Below are 20,799 nucleotides of genomic sequence, written 5' to 3'. Positions count from 1 at the left end.
AACCTGGAAGTTTTCTAAATGCATCGCTTTTTGCAAACATGAATTATCTAATTTGGAGGTTATCTAAAGTGTCTGATTTAAGCTTTATTCACGATTTTGTGGTTTATTTGGAAGAACATAAATAAAAAGGTTTATAATAATAAAAATGGAAATCCATCGAAGATAATACTTGTCACTAAAATCGAAGAAGCGCTGTGGACTGAAATACAAATAAAATATTTAAAGGTTGTCACGGATTTAATTCCACCTCAAAAAGATAGTGTACCCTCCCTGAATGTAACTATGATAGATATCACGTGGTGTTTTGTGGATGGAACATGGAAAAAAAGATGTTTTTACAGAATAGAGATGGTTTTGTACTAAAAAAGGTTAACTGACAGCATGATGAAAGCAATGGATATCTAATGAAGTCTATCATACTTAGAGGATGTAAAGCTTTGATTTGTGTGATGAAGTGTATAAAGACCTATAATGTTAAAAAGGTGGTGTTTGCAACAAATAATTCTTAACCGATGAAAATATTGTTTACGCCAACACAATGGCAAGTGTTTGCTATTCATATGGAATAATTTAAGGGAAGTAAAGATTTTTTTCCTAATTTCTCAATTGAGCTTATTCCAAAGACAAAAATAAATACAATGACTTGATAAATTGATACGTGCCGTCGAAATTAGCCTTTCGCTATAGTTTATAGCCATCGTTGTCAAGATAAAAACAGTAATGTTAAATATTTTAAAGGGAAATTGCACCCAATGACATAAAAAAAAAACAAAATTGAATAAGTAACAAAAAAACACACTCTTTTTCCATTTTTCTGTTTTTATCTCTCTCTAGCATCTCTCTAGGAAACTAATTTTGCTTTTTTGGTTATTTAACAAATAAGCTCTATTTTAAATATATATTTTTTTGGGTCAAAACTATTTTAAACTAGGGGGTGTCCGCGCTTCGCGCAGAATATTGTTTTATTATTGCCAAGAGCATGATTTTTTTTTTGGATAATGTAATTATGTTGTCGTTTTTATTTGTTAAGATCATTATTTGATATTTTTAGTGTGTTATGTAGTAGGTGATAAGTTAATATATTTTGTGTTTTTTTTTTAATAATGTGTTGTTGTGTGTATAGTACTTGTTAGTAGTCAAATGAGCCTCTAACGTAAACTAATATTGAATTTCAATAACTTTGCGTCTACGCATTTGTTGATTCTAAGATTAATGGTTTCATCGTCAAAATTGTATTATATATTTTTTCATATTTTTGAAAATTATAATTTTTAAGATGTTTTTTGCCCTCTCCCCATATTTTAAACTTGAGCCCTCACCGTCTATGTATTTCGTTATATTTCTGGTGTGCGGTGCTTCTCACCATCACCGAAAAAAGACTCACATTTTTCTCTTGTTCTTCTTGCCTTCTTCACCTATGAGATTATATGGTATTTGTTGCAGATCGGGTTTATGAGTTTTCAGTTGTTCGTTGCTTCCCAAGGCATTGTAGGCTGTTCCAGTCAATATTGACTGCTCCTCTTCTTCCTTAGATTTCAGCTGATGTTAGGAACTGCATCTCCTTGGTTGGGTCAGAGTTTATTCGTCTTTGATTTTGTACTCCTCGTCGTTGGCTTACCGTCAATAGTCTCTGCTCGTTTTGGTTTTCAAGATCTAGTTTTTGGTGTTCTGACTTCTATGCTCTCTTTCATAGCTCGAGGACGGTTCCATAGTTTTCTGATTTCGCTCTGTCTCCCTTTCCCTCTCTATTCTTGCATCTCTTTGCAGCTTTCATTGCATCTCTGGTGGCTCTCACTTTCACCATGTTTGCCACTCGAGATTTGGATAATATTTTCGTTCGTGTATGCTATGTAGGCTTGGAAGGTTATTTCTGGTCTCAAGTTTAGTCTCTGAGTTTTTGGTGGTTCTCTTCCATTCTCCTTCTCTCAAGTTGTTTCTTTTCTTTCCATGTTTTCCTTGGTATAGGTGTGCGGAGTTAGTCTCTTGGAGCTTTGGTCCTTTCTATACAGAGCTTTGTGGTTTTTCAGTTGCATGTTGTCTTGTATGTTCTTGTTTAGTTTGTGAGGTGTTTCTTACTTTTTAGCTATTGGTTGTGATTCCGGTGTTTTAGGCATATATTTTCCTGCTTTTTGGTGGCTTTTGTCTTTCGATTATTATTCTCCCTTTGGTCTGCTTTCTTAGTTTATGCGTTGGTCGTCTAATTTCTTATTCTTAATTTGATTATCTTATGATACTAATAGTGAAATAAATATAATTTGTAAATAAAATAATAAAATTAGTAAAAATAATAAAATGATGAAAAGTCTTGCTATTTTTAGGTGTGAATAAATTAAGTATGTAAAATATATTTATATTATTTTATTTATTTCTTGAATTTTAGAGACCAATAAGTGTGAGAAAGATTAGATAATACACAATTAGAAATTGATGGAAAAATTTGCAATATTTTAAAAGAAGAAGAATTTAAATACAAAAAAAAAAGAGGACACATGTAACAAACCCCCCTTCCACATGTCATAAGAAGGGAAAAAACAAACTTCTTTATATATAAAAGAGGCTTTGTTTCTCTCCTAAGGTGTCCACCTAGGATTACAGGTCAGAAATTCGTGTATTATGGAGCTGACACGTGTCCTTTTATTAATACTCTGTTTCATAATATTTCACAACCTAAGCACATATGGGCTTGGTAATATTGTTGTTCTTGGGCTTCTTTCTTCTTATTGAACTTTAATAGGTCTCACATTACTAATGTCTACCATTTTTCTCTTCTCTTCGTATTGATAATTACGCGTAGCTGATGAATTGCTTAGGAACTCCATAGCTTAGACCTTTCATCTCTAATACATGAAACCATTGTTTCCGGCGATAGCCTATTCAAACCTGGCGGAGGTGTCTTTCTATTGATTGCCAACTCACCGGCCAATAAATTCTGGGAACGTTACTAGAATTCAATCGTCGTCTTTTACGATTTGTAATTCAATGCGTCCCCATTATTGCTATTGTGTGAATCATCCACTATAAATAGGTTATCTCACTCCATCGAAACTCATATCATTCATTCCTCACCGATTATTTCTGGTTGCTCATGTTTAACTATTGCTCTGCTTATTCATTTTTAGATTGTATCCGAGAGGCAAGGGAGTGTCTGAGAGCGAGAGAGATAGAGAGAGGAGAGAATGAACGGTGGTGACGAGGTTGAAACTTTGTCGCCTTTGTATTGGAGACTCTCTCAGGTATTTGGTGATGCTGTACAAGGACTGCGGCGGAGAAAGATGTAACCAAGAACATCGATGGGTTAATCCAAAATATTGGTTGTGAGCTCTCTCTTTCTTACCCATTACTGTTCATCGGGTTAATGGTGGACGACTCAGGTCTAAATTTTTGTTTTTCTTTTGTTTGGGATGATCATTATCATGACAATTCTAAATTGATATACTTTTTAATCTTTCAGGCATGTCAGATGATCTATTGAAAATGCATATGTATCACCAATTTTGGAAAATGTCAGGACACGTGAAAATCTATTGAAAGTTTCCAACATGATCATTGTTGCCAAGTCATATGTATTGAGGATGAAGCTCTTGAAACTTTTCTACGAAGATACATAGTAAGTTGTTCCTCACAACATAATAAATAGCATGACTCGCTTCACTCTCAAAGAACCTTATCGCCAAGCAATTCATTTTTAGTTCTGTTGATTCCTTCCAAGATTGCATAAGAGGTTCCGTTGTAAAAACATTATGTAAGAATGTTTATCTAAGTTGAATTGAAATTTTTTTAAAACTGTAGTTGTTTAACAATTTGATGTTTGCTTATATTTCTGATGTGAATCTTTGGATGTCTTTCCTTTTGTATGTTTATACACATGTTTTCGACAGGTATAACGTACGTGACATCCTAACATTAAACACATGTTCTTCGTTTCTGAGAGAATCCGGTTTCTAACACATATTCAAAAACATCAATACCGTCAGAAACGGAACCACTCAGTGACAACGACATCTGATCTAAGATAGAGTTTCCGAATGCAGGGAGACAAAGTAGAGAGGTGGTTGTTGCAGGTGCCTTCAAAGGTGATGAAGCAGACACTGCAGAAGAAGAGAACTATGATTTCTTATATGCTTCCTAAAGTGACCACGTCTATTTTGTAATAAAAGTTTTGCTTTCCTTATTTTGTTCTTTTGAGCCTATGTTTCTATATCCAGTAAAAAATTATTTTATGAGATTCAGTGAGTATAGAGACTTTGTTGACTCTAAGTGAAACTTCTGGACTGTTTGGAAGGTCTCAACTTCTGAAGACTCATTTATCACTCGCATTATTACAGAAGTAATTCTCTTCTATTTTTTTGCTACAACTAACATACTTTCTGAGACAAAACGTTAATAACATCACAAACCAAGAATTGGTTTGAGACTTTGAGGTGTGAGAGATCTTCTTGAGTCTGAATGTTATGCTCAGCAACTTGGGATGTATATGTATTGCAGCGACAATAATGTGGATGATCCATTCATATGTTAAAATGAATTTTCAGATTATAGTTTCTTTAAAGTATTTGGGAGTTTGTTCTTGAATTAGTTTGGTCGCTTTGTTTTAATTTGAAATAAAACATACATTTTTTGTTTAATTTAAGACCTAAACCAAACCAGTTCAAAACCGAAGCAATTGTTCATACTCAATTATAAGTCTGGTTCAGCTTGAAATGTATTTACTTAACAAATTCGATGGTACAGTCAATGAAGTTCTTGCTTTATCCGATAATGTTTGTTATAAAAATATTCAATCTAGAGATTCATTTTAATGACACAAAATAATGAAAAATAATAATTTCTAAATATAGTAGAAATGATATAAATTAATACTCGACAAATGAATAAATACAATAAATTTGCTAAAATAACAAGAATAAAAATTTATATAAATATATGGTCTCATTAAAAAATAACTACTATATATGTAATTTTAATAAAACATAAACAAAGCTCTTTCAATAAAATGAATTTGATATTTATGGCAAGAGGTTTAGGCTTTTGTTATTCCTACAACTAATACATACATCTGTATTCTCAAGAGCTTTTTACCCTTCTTTTTCCTATAAGTTAATTGAGTGTATCTGTCAATCACCGTTTAGTCATTTCTATTACTAAACAGTTCTAGGGGTGTCTCAATTCCTATTTTTCTATTCAAACACATTTAATTTCGGATATTGTTTGCTTTCTGTTTCTCACATGTGCAACTGCAAAATGCTTCTTAGTGTCCTCATCGAAAAGTCTTTACATATTATATATATATATTCATCTCTTGTAATTTTTCTTATGGATCCTCACAACAAAGGTCCAAATCTTCATGTTTGTTCCTAAAGTTGTTAAGTCATCCTAATGTTATTATACTCATTTCCGCCATTTCCAAATCCTAACCATATTTTAAATTGGTTAACAGTAAATTCAATTATTAATCGCTAAATTAAGTTCATAACCATAATTATATATAGTAAAACCAGTGTAAAAAATTATATTACAAAAGGAAATTAAAAATAAGATAATTACTAATTATAGCTTGAAAACTAAACAACAATATTTTTTCAAAAAAGTCCTAACTTGTGACAAAAAAAAATCCTAACTATTTTGGATGATATGGTTTATTTTATAATTTTAAAATATGTAAATCTTTAAAGAGTAATATGTTATGACTTAAGTTGATTAAAGATGATAGGTAAAGTTTACTTTGTACATAATTTAAAATAATAGTAGATTTTAAATAGAATGTAAAAAATAAACCGCAAATCTGAATAATACTAGTATTGTATTGAGAAACGTAGAATAAGTACATAATAAAAGTGAAATCTCTTCAATATCTAGATAAACATATGATTTTTAATAAAAATAACAAAACCGAATAATAAATACATTTTTAGATAATTTTAACAAATTTGGAATAAACTAGATATTGTTTTTGATACATGGGCGGGTCTATCCTAGTTATATATATAGATGTATATTTGCAAAGCATACAAAGAAACGAATAATCTGAAAGGCTGGATCGTGGACACATCTAAAACCCTAAAAACCCATTTGGTTGAATAAACCGCCTCCAAAGCGAACAATCAAAGATCTCATCTCATTTTCCCCCAGGAGCTATGAGGAGAGTTACCGGACTCGCTGCGCGCACTATCTCATCCTCCGTCGCCGTCCATCCACGGCTCGCTCATACCACAGCGATGATGACCACGATTCCTTCTTGGGAGCCTCCGTCCCCGAGATTTGGTGGTCTACCCACGCCGTCTTTTGCCGGGGGAATCGCTGGGATTGTTTTCTTTTCTGCCGCCGCCGCATCGTCCCTTGGTCAGGAAGTCCACGCCAAGGAGATGTCCCATAAATTCAACCCTAAAGAGGTGGTTCTGTATCAGTACGAGGCTTGCCCTTTCTGCAATAAGGTCAAAGGTAATGTTTAGATCCCGATCCAGTTTCATGGGTTCTCGTCTTCTTTTCACGGATTCATTGATGTATTGGTTATTCTCTGTAGCCTTCTTGGATTTCAACAAGATTCCATACAAGATTGTTGAAGTGAACCCCTTGTTTAAGAAAGAAATCAAATGGTCTGATTACAAGAAGGTACCAATCCTTACTGTTGACGGTGAACAGTTGGTTGATTCTTCAGGTTTGTGCCCATCCTGTATTCTTCTTTCCAGGCCACACACATGCTTGCTCTGTTGAGTAATCTTTGTTTCTATTGTGCAGTGATAATCGATAGCTTATTCCAAAGGATGCACCCTGGAATTTCAAAGTCTGAAGATGATGAAGAGACAATATGGCGCAAGTATGATTCTTTTTCTTTCTAATTTTTGGTGACCAATGCTGGTTTCTTGTTATAGGTACCTGCAGCTGATAATGAATTTACCTTTGATAGGTGGGTAGACAATCACCTTGTGCATATTTTGTCACCAAACATATACAGGAGTACTTCAGAGGCTCTAGAGTCCTTTGACTACATCACCACCCATGGTATGGTTACAGACTTACAGTCTTGTTTGCTTGCTCTTTTTGTATTTATATCCTTTTGGATTATAGGTATTGGTCAGTATGTTATAACCGGATGAGTTCTTGGGATTCCTGTTTTTATATAATCGTACAGCTTATGTAGGAGTGTACATCTTGTCTAAGTCCTAATATATTGCCTTTTCCCTGGATAATTATAGGAAATTTCAGTTTCACGGAAAGATTAGTGGCAAAGTATGCAGGAGCAACGGCAATGTACTTTGTGTCAAAGAAACTGAAGAAGAAATATAACATAACAGATGAACGTGCAGCTCTTTATGATGCTGCTGAGACATGGGTCGATGCCTTGAATGGGCGTCCATTCCTCGGTATATCCAACTTTACAACGCAAATTCATAGTCCTCACTTTCTTGATTGGTCCATAATTGTAGCATTTATTTACAGGTGGGTCAAGACCAAACTTAGCCGATCTCGCAGTATTTGGTGTCTTGAGGCCTATAAGGTACCTTAGATCAGGTAAGGATATGGTGGACAACACGCGCATAGGTGAATGGTTTTCTCGTATGGAGAACACGGTCGGAGAGCCTTCTGGGATCAAAGAGTAAAGGAGTTTGCTTTGATTTATATCTCTAATAAGAAAATGAATTGCATAATATTTCGCGTATTTCATGGCCTAATAATATCTTAAGTTTTAGAACTAGAGAAAGAAACCAAAGTAAAAAACTTCTCTTGTGAATGGGGATTTAAAGTACTGTGACATGCATGGTTTTGTCATTCTTGCTTTTGCTAAAAAGTCGTTTGTTGGATTTTGCTCTTATTGTAACTGTTGAATCAGTAATACAACATTTATATAACAAAAATTTATACTGAACTATTGAAAACCAAAAAAGATTTGTGATTTTGTGTGGAAGCGAAATGATTTTTTTTCTTGTATTTTTCAATTGCTAATGATGTGTTTTAATCAATATACCATAATATAATAATATTATTTCTCAACTCTCAACGATTCGACAACATTCGAGAATGGGGAATATGGAAAATTGGCTCTAAAAGGCAAAGTGGCGGTTTAATTCTCCCAATAGACCAATACTCGAAAATTAGTTAACCAATACTGGGAATATGGAAAATTGGTTAACCAGTACTCGAAAATTATATTTTTGTTATAAACCAAACGGTGATCGACCCATATTAGGTCTAAATCGTCCGGCCCATCAGCTATCCATCCGGACCATTCGCTAATGACTTAGGCGAATGAGAGTTTACATTTATCTATACTTAATGTTTATCTTTTCCCATATGTATTTAGGATAAGTATTATTTCCTATTCCTATTAGGAATAAAATTTCATTTTCTCTTATGACGGTCTAAATAAGACGGTATAATACTTGTATAAATATAGACATCTGGTCATGAGTAATAATAAGCTTACACATCATCTCTTTTATAACATGTTATCAGTACGATAGCCTCTAACCCTAAACCCCCACGAAATTCCTTAAACTCAGCCGAATATCACAAAACCCTAATTCCGGCGGAACTTTAAAAAGATCGTTCTCCCAAACCGTGAGGACCCAGACGACGAGCAATATATCAAATTGAAGCTCTCACCGAGACGAATCGGACGCTGCAAACTGCTTGTCGATCCAATCACTGACGCGCCGTCACGCTCTGCTACAGTATGTGTCGCCGATTTGCTTTGGAACCCTAATCGTTTTCCTAACCCAAATCCGAGCTCTCTCTCTCTCTTAGCTCTTTCTAGGCGTGATCAAGTAAACCAGACGTTCTCCTTCTTCCCTGTTCGTGATCCGACCAAGCAAGCAGCCCGTCCGCGACCCGACTCGAAGAACGATCAGCTCGCGGCCTCCTTCTCTCTTTGGTGGTCCAAATCTACACTCCATAAGTTTCTAAAGGTAAAACTCGAAACTTAAAAAAACCTACACTGAATTTGGTTGATTGATAAAGATCTGAACCATTAAAATTTGAAGAACCCTAATCTAGGATAATAGAAACCCTAACATATGGAACTAAGTTTTGGTTAAATTGTTTTCCTCTTAAGTTGATAGATCAATGGCTGTTAGGGTTGCTAGAACATTGATTGATCAGTAAGGGCATTGAAACCCTAAATCTAAATTATATGATCTGTTTCCTTTATGATGTTTTGAAAATCTGAAATATCAAAAACCTAAATTGATCCGATTGTTTTGATTGATTGATTTTGATGTATCTGAGGTTTAGGTTGCTAGATTAAAACCTTGAATTATCTTTGATGATTGTTTGAGTAAATAGAACTGTTTAGAATCGAATTTGATCTTAAATTGTTAAATTGCTGAAAACCCTAATTTTTATTTTTGCATAAATCGATTGATAAACAAGTTTCCATATTGTGATTAATTGTTTGAATATCGAATGAACTGATTAGGAAAATTGCTAGTTTTGGTTAAAACCATAATTTGTCCAGAATTGTGAATTTCCTTTTTGCTAAAAGTAGAAAATTTCCTTTTTCCTGAAATTTCTTTTTCTACTTGCTGGAAAATTTCCTTTTACTGTTAGGATTGCTAGAGAATTGCTAAAATTGTCTGATTGATCTGATTTAATTCTTTTGTAAAGCTTGATATTGATAAAATCAAACCGAAAAAAATGGGCCTTGAAACCCTAATATGATCTGATGATACTTGCATTATTATTCTGATTGCTTGATCATACTAAATGTTTTAAGAAAAGTAAAGCATAAGAATTATTGACCTGGTCTCACATTGATTAAAAATCGGCTTGAATATGATTGTTGTTATGATTGATGCTTTGATTGCATTCAGATATAAAATCCGACCTCTAGGGTTGTTGCATCACAATTTTATAAGGCCGTGTGGCCTAAAGCATCATATAGACCTCGCATACTTGTTTTTCTCGCACCATGGTCGAGTAATTAATTGTTTGGTCGAGAGACTTGTGAAACCGTATGCATTGATTTTATTTACTCGGTTGCATCTTGAACTAATTAATAATATGTTTCAGATGTCGAAATTTGAGCCTTCGGATTATGCTACCCTAAATCTCTTTGGAGATAATTATCTAGAATGGGTAATGAACACTTCAGTTGCCCTGAAGTCTAGAGGACTCGGGAAATGTATCATTGATGGCAATAATGCAATTGAAAGTGAAAATCATAGAGCCATAACAATTATGCGCTATCATCTCACTGAGGATCTGAGAGATCAGTACTTAAATATTGAGGATCCTTGTGACCTTTGGACAAAACTAAATTCCAGATACTCAATGGCATTATGCCGAAAAGCCATGAATGAATGGAAGATTCTCAGGTTCCAGGATTTTGAATCCGTGGACGAATATAATTCTGCTCTAATGAAAATCGCCTATAGTCTTGAACTATGTGGTGAAGTGGTAACAAATGAGGATTTACTATATAAAACCTATTCCACATTCCATCCAAAGGATCTGTTGTTATCACATAAGGCTAAGGGTTTCACCACCTATAATGACCTATTGTCATGCCTTTTGGCAACTGAGCAAAGAGAGCAGAAAGTTATAGATACCATTAGCAAATTTGAAAAACTTCAGAAAATATACATTGAGCAACGAAACAGTGAGATGAGACCTCCTAAAGCCAATGAGGCTAAAAATGATAAGGAGGAATCCAAGGAAGCCGTGTGGAAATATATGGATTGTGAGGCCGGCTTATACATTGACTAAAGAAACGAGATTTCGACATTCTGATTTTATGTTTTATGTTTTGCTTTGATTCGCTTGTCATTTACAATTTTATAGCAATAATAAGAGTTGTTTTTAGTTATCATGTTTGATTTGCTTGATGATTTCTTGATTGATAAATGACAATGAAAACTTAATAAAAGGATAGTCAGTCTATTATAGACCACGGCATTGCCTAAAAGGGCACGAATTTATTCACCCAATAAAAGACCCATTGAGTTTTAAAAACTTGAGCATGAATGGTTTCCACATTGAACCAATGGGCAAAGGAAACAAAAGTTCCTTTCAGATTATAAGAAAATCGCCTAAGGCCTTATAAGAAAGTGGTCAAAACTATACCTACATACTCTACTGATCTAGACTATGCCAAGGATCAGTATGATAAAGGCAAAAGCCATGGTAACATGTATACCCACGAAATTTTATACACTTTATGGCATGACTGGATTAGCCATCCAGGTCTTTAAAAATTGATGCACATATTGCAAAAGGCACAAAGAGTTATCCCATAAAATCTCACGTTGTGTAACATGTACACAACGGAAACTCATTAGGCTCTATTGTCCCAAGTACCACGTGATTATAGTATGTCCATGAGGGGGAGTGAGGACAAACTGTGATCCATGAACATACTACAAATCCGTGTGACATGGTCTATGACCATAATAAGACTTGGCCGAATTCTTTATACTACAAAGGCCACTACCTAATGCTTGGGGACACAAGGATTTACATGTGTAAGGTTAATATGCATCAGGCGATATAAGTGAGCATAGATAATCCCATCTCAAAATGAATACGGGTCATAAACCAGACATATACCATCCTAAGAGATTTTGAATAAACCACCACATACATATGTGCCGTCTAGGATGGAACCTCAGAAGAGGATGAGAAAAAGATTGGGAATATATGTTGGATAGGAACATGTCTTTCTCCCACGTTTTTTAAGAGACCTTGTGCCAAATATGGGTGATCAAATTATGGCCAGGTACACGGATCGCATGACTGATGAATCCGACTATCCAACATCAGGGGGAGAAAGAAATAAGCTGGTAAAAGAGAATAAGAGAAATAGAATGATATTTACCATCATTGTCTTGGCAAGATCCTCGGACTAGAAAATATGATTTAAGACGTCCAAAGAATGTGATCAAATGATACAAAAGCTAGCAGAACTAGATGTCAGACACATTGACCCGAAAAGAAAAGAATGACTAAGTCATACCAGCTTAGCACCATGAATTTGATGTCCTAAGAGACACAATCAAGTTGCTACAGTGTCTATACAAGATAGACCAATAAGTTCCAAAAGATAAGAAACCTCAGAAAGAAATGAAAGGTGCATAGAATGATACAAATCCGAGTTCAAAGGAAACCAGTCCAGATAGAGAGATAAGGCTGGCCAACTAAACATCTAAGGTACCAAACCATGTAGTTTGGGACGCCAAACTGCAAGGTAGTAAAGGTCCTGGATAATGAGATCTCAAATCTATTAGATCATGTCTGGAACACTATGGAACTACAGAAGAGTGTTAACACCAATGATGTATTTACATATAAGAGAGCTCATAAAAGAAAGTAGCACTTGAGTTTAAAGATATAAAGCGAGGATCATGAACCCACGTAAGAGTACTCATAAAGAATAAAGATCAGATTAAAAGAAAACGTGAGGTTTAAAGAGTTTAAAGAAGAGATGGGCGTATTGGCCAAATATATAGAAACGCCATCTGATGATATAGACCAGTGGATAAATGGGTCTTGTGAGGGAAAGAAAATCGTGAGATGTGGAACGTGACCAAGTAGTCAAGAGGTCGTTCACATTACTACTTACAACATTCAAAGAATGGCTTGTTACATAAGGATACACATAGAGACCAAAGGAACATATTATAAGGAAATATGCTCCTATGTGGTGGATGCTACTACACAAACTCGAAATTGATGAAGTTTGGAAACAAAAGAAATAATGATATAGTAAGTAGTATATTGATCACTGGATAAAGAAAATAAAGGTACCAGAAAGATGAGAAAAGAAGTTCTCAAAGAACAGCATTGTTCCTAAGCTGTTCATGGACTGAAGCAAAAACAACTGCATTGAATATGATAAGACTAAGTAAAACTTAGTGAAGGAGTTCGATAAAGAACAATCAAAATCAGTCCATATATTCCTATAAAAGAAATTCCTTGTGTTTATAATAAATCGGCACTGTAAGTAGGTCATGAGATGCCATCAAAGAAAGTGTGGATTGCGATGTTTTTCAAGTAATAAGATTATAGTATGGGACTGCAATGTAAGCACAAGCCATTATGTTTATATCAATGGATAAAAGGAAACCATAATGGTCCAAGAGAGTGACCAGAAGTATGTCTGGTCGAGGTCAAATGAATATGGCATTGCTGAAGGCAAGAAAGATCGATAACCATGTATAAAGGTCCTTGAGTGTATTTGACTGCAGATCCATAGTTTGATGAGATTATAAAACTCATTGCAGCAATGATTATTAATGATATGACCTTAGACACTCATGGGGTATGGACGAGTATAGACAAGGTCTATAACTCAACATGGATCGACCAATGAAGAAAGGTCGGCTATAATGGATAAGCCATTAGCACATACGGGTGATGTATGTCCGAATGGACGAAGGCATGTCCGTGAGAAGCCAAGTGATTCGTATGTGTTTGGGTCGATGACTCAATATATATTAAAGTATCCACGACATGAGAGGACTTGCGAATAAAGTTTGATCGCAGATTAGAGGTCCATCCTAGTACTGGTCGAGTGTCATCCGTCCGACCAGGACATAGAGTGGCCAGCTGCAAAGATGCACGTCTTGACCATGTTTTAATGAAGTTCCAGAAGATATGAGAGTTACAAGATAACTCAAGTTACAATTCGGCAAGAGATATTCCTACATCAATGTTCAAGAAGCTCAAAGGACTACAAGTTCAGTCATATGATATGTCAGTCGACTTCTTCACCATGTCTACTCTACACCAACAACACGTCCATGAAATTTGTCAATCAGTTTGGGATGTGCCAATTAAAGGACCAGTTCAAGACTTGGCACCCATGAAGCTAAACTATCAAATTGTCCATGCGCCAACTTGAAGAACATACACGGGGGTACAAGTCAGGGGGAGTTCATGTGTTGTACTCTTTTTCCTTATCCATGGTTTTGTCCCACTGGGTTTTCCTGGAAAGGTTTTAATGAGGAAACATTAAGCATGTTACAAGCCCTGAACCGGATGTGTCGATCAAGGGGGAGTGTTATAAACCAAGTGGTGATCGATCCATATCAGGCCCAAACCGTCCGGCCCATCAGCTATCCATCCGGCCAATTCGCTAATGACTTAGGCGAATGAGAGTTTACATTTATCTATACTTGATGTTTATCCTTTTCCATATGTATTAGGATAATTACTATTTCCTATTCCTATTAGGAATATGATTTCCTTTTCTCTTATGACGGTCTAAATAAGACGGTCTAATACTTGTATAAATATAGATCTCTGGTCATGAGTAATAATAAGCTTACACAGCATCTTTTTTATAACAATTTTATCAATGGAAAACAGTATTTATTTTTGAAAAACGTAAATACATAAAAATATAGAAAACAACAAAATCATATGATTAAATGTGTGCTTTTTTCATTCCTCCCCTTTGAGCAGATGCTTAATGACTGTGGGATGCTAGAGTTTCTTTTCACGAGGGACATGCTCTCTTGGGTATGGAAGAGAGCAGGAGGAACAACTGTTCGATGTCGCTTAGACAAAGCAGTAGGAAATGCAGATTGGCATGAGAAGTTTCCCAATCGACTGTGAAGTATATAAGGTTATGGGGATCAGACCATCATCTGATTCTTGCAGACATACTCATAAAGCCAATGAGGAGATAAAAAAAGTTCAAGTTTGATAAAAGATGGATGGATAATGAGGAGCTAAGGCAAATTATTCTTGAGGGATGGAAATCTCCTGATCTCTCTCCCAATGTGACTATTATGAAACATATTTCCAGCTGCAAAAAATCCTTGAGCGAATGGAGGAAACAACATAATGTTAACTCGGCAAAATTAGTGGAGGAGTTTAAAGAAAAAGTGGAGGGTTTGTACGCAGATGATAATGCTACAACTGAGGAAATTGCAGCAGCGTTGAAGGAACTCTCTGACGCTCTTAAGGCAGAAAAAATGTTCTGAAACAGAAGAGTCAAGTGTTTTGGCTGAGAGAAGGTGACAGAAATACAAATTTTTTTCATGCTTTAACAAAGCAAAGAAGAGCAAGGAATAAAATCACACAGCTCCTAGATGCAATGAAAATATAGTTGAGGATGAAGAGGGATTAGTAGTCATTGCTACTACCTACTTTAGGCAGATCTTTGAATCATCAAATCCAGAGGATATTGAAGAGGTATTAGCTCAAGTTCCTACGACGATCACTGGAGCAATGAATGACAACCTTATAGCCTCAGTCTCTGAATGGGAGGTCAAATTAGCGCTCTTTGCTATGCATCCAGAAAAAGCCCCAAGACCAGATGGGATGACTGCGCTTTTCTATGGGATATAATAAAGGAGGATTTAATTATTATGGTTAATAAATTCCTTTTTGAGGGGACGGTGGCGAATGGACTGAATGATACAAATATATGTCTCATCCCAAAGACAACAAAGCCTAATGAAATGGCTCAGTTTAGACCCATTAGCTTGTGCAGCGTCAGCTACAAGATAATCTCTAAGGTGTTATGCCAGAGATTAAAGAAAGTGCTACCATGCTTGATATCGGAAACCCAATCAGCTTTTATTGCTGGGAGACCGATTTCAGACAACATTATGATTGCTCAAGATATGTTCCACGCTCTTAGAACTAAACCAAGTGGACGCAGTAAAAGGATGACCATCAAGACAGACATGAACAAAGCATATGACATGATGGAATGGTCATTTATTGAAGCAGTCATGCGCAAGATGGGTTTCTCAGAAACATGGATCACCTGGATAATGCGATGCATTACGTCAGTGAAATATAAGGTCCTCATGAATGGAGAGCCAAGAGGAAATATTGTTCCAGGTTGAGGTCTACGCAAAGGAGATCATTTGTCTCCTTTCATTTTTATTCTATGCACGGAAGCGCTCGCTAGCCTTCTCAATCATGCAGAGAACCAAGGGAAGATAACGAGGATGTGCGTCACACACGCGTGTCCATCGGTATCCCACCTTCTCTTTGCTGATGATAGCCTTTTCTTTTGTTAGGTGGAGTCTCGTGAATGTGAAGAAGTAATGAAAGTAGTCAGGAAATATGGTGAATCATCAGGTCAATGCATCAACTTTGATAAATCGTCCTTACTCTTTGGTAAGCGGATCAATGCAGCCACTAGACAAGAGATTAAAGATGCACTGAGAATACAAAATGAAGGCGGAATGGGAACCTACTTAGGTATCCCAGAGGACATAAGTGGCTCCAAGTGTAAGCTCTTTGCATTTCTAAAGGATAAATTGATGCATAGAGTGAATGGATGGACATGCAGATGGCTCTCAAAAGGAGGAAATGAAGTGCTAATTAAATCCATCATGCTCGCTCTCCCGACATACGTTATGTCTACATTCCTGCTCCCATTGGAAATATGTGAAAATTAGAGAGTGCCATTGCTCATTTCTGGTGGAGTTCGAATCCACCAAAAAAGAGGATTACACTAGGAAAAATGGGAGAAAGTCTGTTTACCGAGAGAGGAGGGTGGGATATGTTTCCGTATGATTCATGAGTTCAATCTGGCACTTTTGGGAAAACAACTATGGAGGCTAGTTCAATTTCCTGATTCTTTGGTGGCCAGGGTCTTGAGAGGAAGATATTACCGATTGAGCTCTCCACTGAGAGTAAACTCGACCAGTATCCCATCATATGTGTGGACTAGTATTTCTGCTGCAAGGAAATTGCTACTACTGGGTATCGGGCAGAAGATCCATTCAGGCTATGAAGTCAAGGTATGGGAGGATTCGTGGATCCCAACGACCCCTGCGAGACCAGCCATTTCTATAGCGCCCGTTATGCATCCTAATATGAGAATCATCAATCTTATTAATCAGGTAACGATGGATTAGGATGTTAATCTCTTGGGACAATATGTCAATCCTGATGATATACAACTTATAATAAGTTTGGCCTTAAGCTCAACTCATCGTCGTGATACATTCTGCTGGAACTACACAAGGAATGGACAATACACAGTTAAATCTGGTTACTGAGTGGCTCAGAATTTATTAACGACAGAGGACAAAAAGGAAGTTTTGGAGCCAAGTATCACTAAGCTGCAAGCCTTTGCTTGGAAATTAAAGGCACCTAAGAAGATATGTCATCTTATATGGCAATTGTTAACTGGTCATGTGGCAGTAACAAGGAACTTAGCAATACGCAATATGAGGTGTGATAACTACTGCCCAAGATGCGGAGAACCTGAAGAATCAGTAACCCATGCCATCTTTGAATGTCCACCAGCTCTGCAGGCCTGGTCATTATCATCAACTCCAACAAGTCCAAATTTGTTCCCAATATCAAGCGTCTACACAAACATGGATTAACTATTCTGGAGGAAAAACGACATCATTGAGCCAGAACAACACATGGATCCTTATCCCTGGATAATCTGGAAGGCTAGGAATGACAAACTTTTCAGGGGGATAGAAAGAGACCCATTAGAACTGGTTAGGTATGCAGAAAGTGAATGCCAAGCCTTGTTTGATGTGAATGAAGTGTCACAACCAGTGATACAGGAAAACAATACTGAGGAACCCCAAGTCTTAAGCTTGGGTAATATTTGCTTGTTAGATGGATCTTGGACATCTGCTACTCACTTTAGTGGATGTGGATGGGTTTGGATGGACAGTGGTGGGGAACATACAACTTATGGGGACCAGAAATATCACTCGTCGCGAATCAGCCCTTCATTCGGAACTAGAAGCACTGCGATGGGCAATGGAGAATATGCTTCAACACTCGACATGTCAGAGCTTTGGGACATACGGTAAGGACCTGATCGCAATGATAAAGTAACCTCATGCTTGGCCAAGCTTTGCGACGAAATTGGAGAGGATAGAGACGCTTCAAATATGCTTCCCGGACTTCAGCATCACTCATGTACCAAGAGCGCGCAATCAGATTTCAGATTTTTTAGCTAAAACTGTAAGATCCTTCCATAGGGAGTTACTTTTTATTGGTTGTTCTATTCCGGTCTGGTTACTCAGACCACCTCTAGCTTGAGTAATAGAATGGCCTTACGACGTCAAAAAAAATGTGTGTTTTTTTCTTAACCGTTCTTTTTTTTAATACACTAACTTTTACTCTATATTTTTTTGTAGGGAACAATATCTAACAATACTAAAAGGAAGATATACTCAACAGAGAATCATGCCACCTCACCTCAAAAAATCAACCAATCAAACTATTTTAAATTTCCATGTCATTTTACCTTTATACAAAAATTAAAATTTACGGTAGTAACCAAAATAAATGTTTTGACTCATCGTCTACTTTTACGTAACTTTTTTTTTAATGCTATATGTTTCATAAATTGTGACGTCTACTTTTTGGATTCCAGCTGTCAATTTAATTGTTTTCAGTTTCGGCCATGAAAACACCAATTCTTCAGCTGCCACAGACCAGAAACTAGTTCAAGATATTATAAATTTTAGAATGAACTTCCCCTTCCACTTCTAAAGTTAAGCTTCTAGCTCCTTCCTGCAGTTATTTCCGTTAGAACCTTAAGCGACAGCAATACATCCTCAAACGACATTAATCTAACAATTCAATCCGCATCTCCGTCGGACCTCCTAAAACATTGTCGGAAGGTGTCTATGGCTCTAGAAAGATCGCAAAATCATGGGAATCATACTCCTGATGTTTGATGAAAAGGTAGTCTAAACCAAACGCCTCTAATCAATGTTTTCTGTTTTTGCAGAGACGGTCTACAATTTAGGATCAGAGTTATCAAATAAGGTGATCTAGCGAAAGATGATGGTAGAAGATCTTCGTGTGTAAGCGAAATGGACGGCTTTACCGGAGGTGGCGAAGCTCTTGCCCTTACCAAACTTTTGCAATATATTTCTTCAATCAAGGCCGATTGCATGGCACGTCAACAGGTATGCTAACATGATCATTTACTCTGAATTCTGCCGGAAATGTAATAACCTAAGTGGTGTTTTGTTTTTGCTATTCTCCTCAGGCGAATGATGCACAGCTTAGCACCATGGTTGCTGAGCAGGTACAACTTTTACATAGTATCGCTTTGTGTGTTTTTATTATCTTTGTATTCTTTTTGTTGTATTTGATGTAGAGGGTATGACTGTGATGTCAATTAGTGTCGAAGCTGGTGCTCCTCGGGAATCTTTGAGTGATGACAAAAAAATTGATGACATACGAGGTCACATGAATTCTCTTCGTGTGGATTCCAAGCATTTTTACTGCCTCACTTTGTTTTGAGAAAATATTTCAGGTGTAAGATATATATAATATAACATTCTTTGTGCTCTTTTATAGAAGCTAACATCGCTTGATGGTAAAGAGAGATTTGCCTTAGCAGCTGTTTGATAAGAGATTGGGAGGCTAAGGTTTGTATATATTCATTCTAATTCTAATGTTTCATTTACTTTGCTTTTTGTGCTTACATGAAGCGGCCAGAAAGCTTTAGTTCCAGAGTTACTCTTTGATGCCAAAAATATGGTTTATGACAACTAATCTCAATAGCCTTTAGAAAGCATGTGCTTTATGGCTACAAAGAGATGGTCCAATCAGATTACCATTCATGTGTTTCTTTTCTGTGAGGAGTCTCAGACGAAAAGGTTGAAAAGGATGTTTCAAACAAGATTCAAGATTCCATATCAATTTCTCGACACTAATCCTTTTGTAGACTCTTTAGTCCAATCTGATTACCATCTTTCATCGGAAGTAAGTAGCATCCAAACTTTCATGGGAGCTTATATACTTTTTTGATTTTTCTTTTAATACAAAGTTAAAATTTGATATGCTTTATTAATTATTTAAGGTAAAGCATCAAAATTTCTCTATCTCGGAGATGAGAAGGCTTATCAAAGAAACGCAGTATACGCTGCTGCTCTACATTCAAGCTTCTCATGCGTCTGATTGGACTGATAACAAAGGAAATAAAGAAGAAAAACAGAGTGTCAATAATAGTCGAAGGAGATACATTGATGGTGAACATTGGTTCGATGTTGAAGGGAGCCAGGATTATGGGAGTGAATAAAGATATGTTGAGAATGCAACTGATCAGTCTAGAATGGATCAGTAACCGTATTCCTTCATTGATTTGACGGATCTAAGTTCTGTTTTAGTAAAAGTTTGAGACTTATTCCTTACATAATATCTGACCATAACATGTTTATATTTGACTGGGATGGTTAAGTTTAGATTTGCCTGGGATGGTTATTTTAGTTTTTAGGGCTAACTCTTCTTACTTCTTTGGAAGATAGACATATCTTATGGTGTTTTTTTTTTTCTCTCTGAACTAACTTTACGCTACCTTGAATTGTCTATATGTTTTACTCGCTGAGGAGACTGAGGTAAAGGATTGTGCGGATGATTTTGAAAGAGATGAAAAATTGGATTTAGATGACAAATGAATCAGAGTATGATGCTGATGAATATAGTGGGGAGGAGTTTGAAGAGAGATAATTAAGACAAGAGGATCATGAATTGGTAAATCAGTAGGACAGAGAACTGGAGGAGGAAACTGTGGCAGAGAAAAATGCAGGTGAGTTTGCCGACGAGATTGGAGATGGTCTGATCTTGAGAGTGAAGGTGATGAGGTGCATGCTTATCAAGAAGTCAAGTTTGGAGAAGTTGTTGATGTGTAAGAAGAGCATCATGATGTTCTCCATGATAGACGTAAGCGTAAAGATTTTGAAATATTTGTTAGAAGCTTAGACAAAGGTACTATGGAGGAGGATTTAAAGAAAGTATTTAGTCCCTGGGCAAGTGAAGAGCAAGAGTTATGCTTTTCTGCTTTTTGTATTTGTGGATTAGGCAAAACGACCTGTTAAAGAGCTTAGAACCCAATGGTAATCGTTCACA

The 20,799-nt window shown here is 36.3% G+C and overlaps 2 protein-coding genes and 1 long non-coding RNA gene across 4 annotated transcripts; all 3 read left to right on the top strand.

Annotated features, from left to right (window-relative positions):
• The first annotated feature begins 2,757 nt into the window (after positions 1-2,757).
• On the top strand, positions 2,758-4,319 carry LOC106416720. 2 transcript variants are annotated; one of them, XR_002655982.2, is made up of 4 exons: positions 2,758-3,025; positions 3,120-3,371; positions 3,452-3,607; positions 3,879-4,319. It is a non-coding gene; the product is annotated as an uncharacterized LOC106416720 (long non-coding RNA). The 2 variants fall into 2 exon arrangements; XR_001283283.3 differs by having other exon boundaries at positions 2,762-3,025; positions 3,452-4,319.
• A 1,679-nt stretch (positions 4,320-5,998) lies between these two features.
• LOC106418718 (prostaglandin E synthase 2) lies at positions 5,999-7,867 on the top strand. Its single transcript, XM_013859475.3, has 6 exons — positions 5,999-6,438; positions 6,521-6,655; positions 6,736-6,814; positions 6,905-6,999; positions 7,194-7,361; positions 7,438-7,867. Exons 1-6 carry the CDS (start codon positions 6,135-6,137, stop codon positions 7,596-7,598), a joined length of 942 nt encoding a protein of 313 aa, XP_013714929.1. The 5' UTR covers positions 5,999-6,134; the 3' UTR covers positions 7,599-7,867.
• Positions 7,868-15,401: 7,534 nt separating this feature from the next.
• LOC106417084 lies at positions 15,402-16,630 on the top strand. Its single transcript, XM_048749050.1, has 3 exons — positions 15,402-15,749; positions 15,972-16,310; positions 16,550-16,630. Exons 1-3 carry the CDS (start codon positions 15,402-15,404, stop codon positions 16,628-16,630), a joined length of 768 nt encoding a protein of 255 aa, XP_048605007.1.
• Positions 16,631-20,799: the final 4,169 nt, after the last annotated feature.

Source organism: Brassica napus, chromosome C2 (genome assembly GCF_020379485.1).
Source record: "Brassica napus cultivar Da-Ae chromosome C2, Da-Ae, whole genome shotgun sequence".
Classification (NCBI taxonomy): domain Eukaryota; kingdom Viridiplantae; phylum Streptophyta; class Magnoliopsida; order Brassicales; family Brassicaceae; genus Brassica; species Brassica napus.
Note: the sequence above shows the minus strand (reverse complement) of the source record. Positions and strands in the feature narration are given on the sequence as shown.

Excerpts from the sequence above, each read along its gene's own strand:
- LOC106417084 (XM_048749050.1), top strand. The coding sequence starts at position 15,402 with ATGGCTCAGTTTAGACCCATTAGCTTGTGCAGCGTCAGCTACAAGATA. Across the intron at positions 15,750-15,971 it reads TTACGTCAGTGAAATATAAG|GTGGAGTCTCGTGAATGTGA; the intron begins GTCCTCATGAAT and ends TTCTTTTGTTAG. Across the intron at positions 16,311-16,549 it reads TGCTCGCTCTCCCGACATAC|GGTCTTGAGAGGAAGATATT; the intron begins GTTATGTCTACA and ends TTTGGTGGCCAG.
- LOC106418718 (XM_013859475.3), top strand. The coding sequence starts at position 6,135 with ATGAGGAGAGTTACCGGACTCGCTGCGCGCACTATCTCATCCTCCGTC. Across the intron at positions 7,000-7,193 it reads TGACTACATCACCACCCATG|GAAATTTCAGTTTCACGGAA; the intron begins GTATGGTTACAG and ends GGATAATTATAG. Across the intron at positions 7,362-7,437 it reads GAATGGGCGTCCATTCCTCG|GTGGGTCAAGACCAAACTTA; the intron begins GTATATCCAACT and ends ATTTATTTACAG.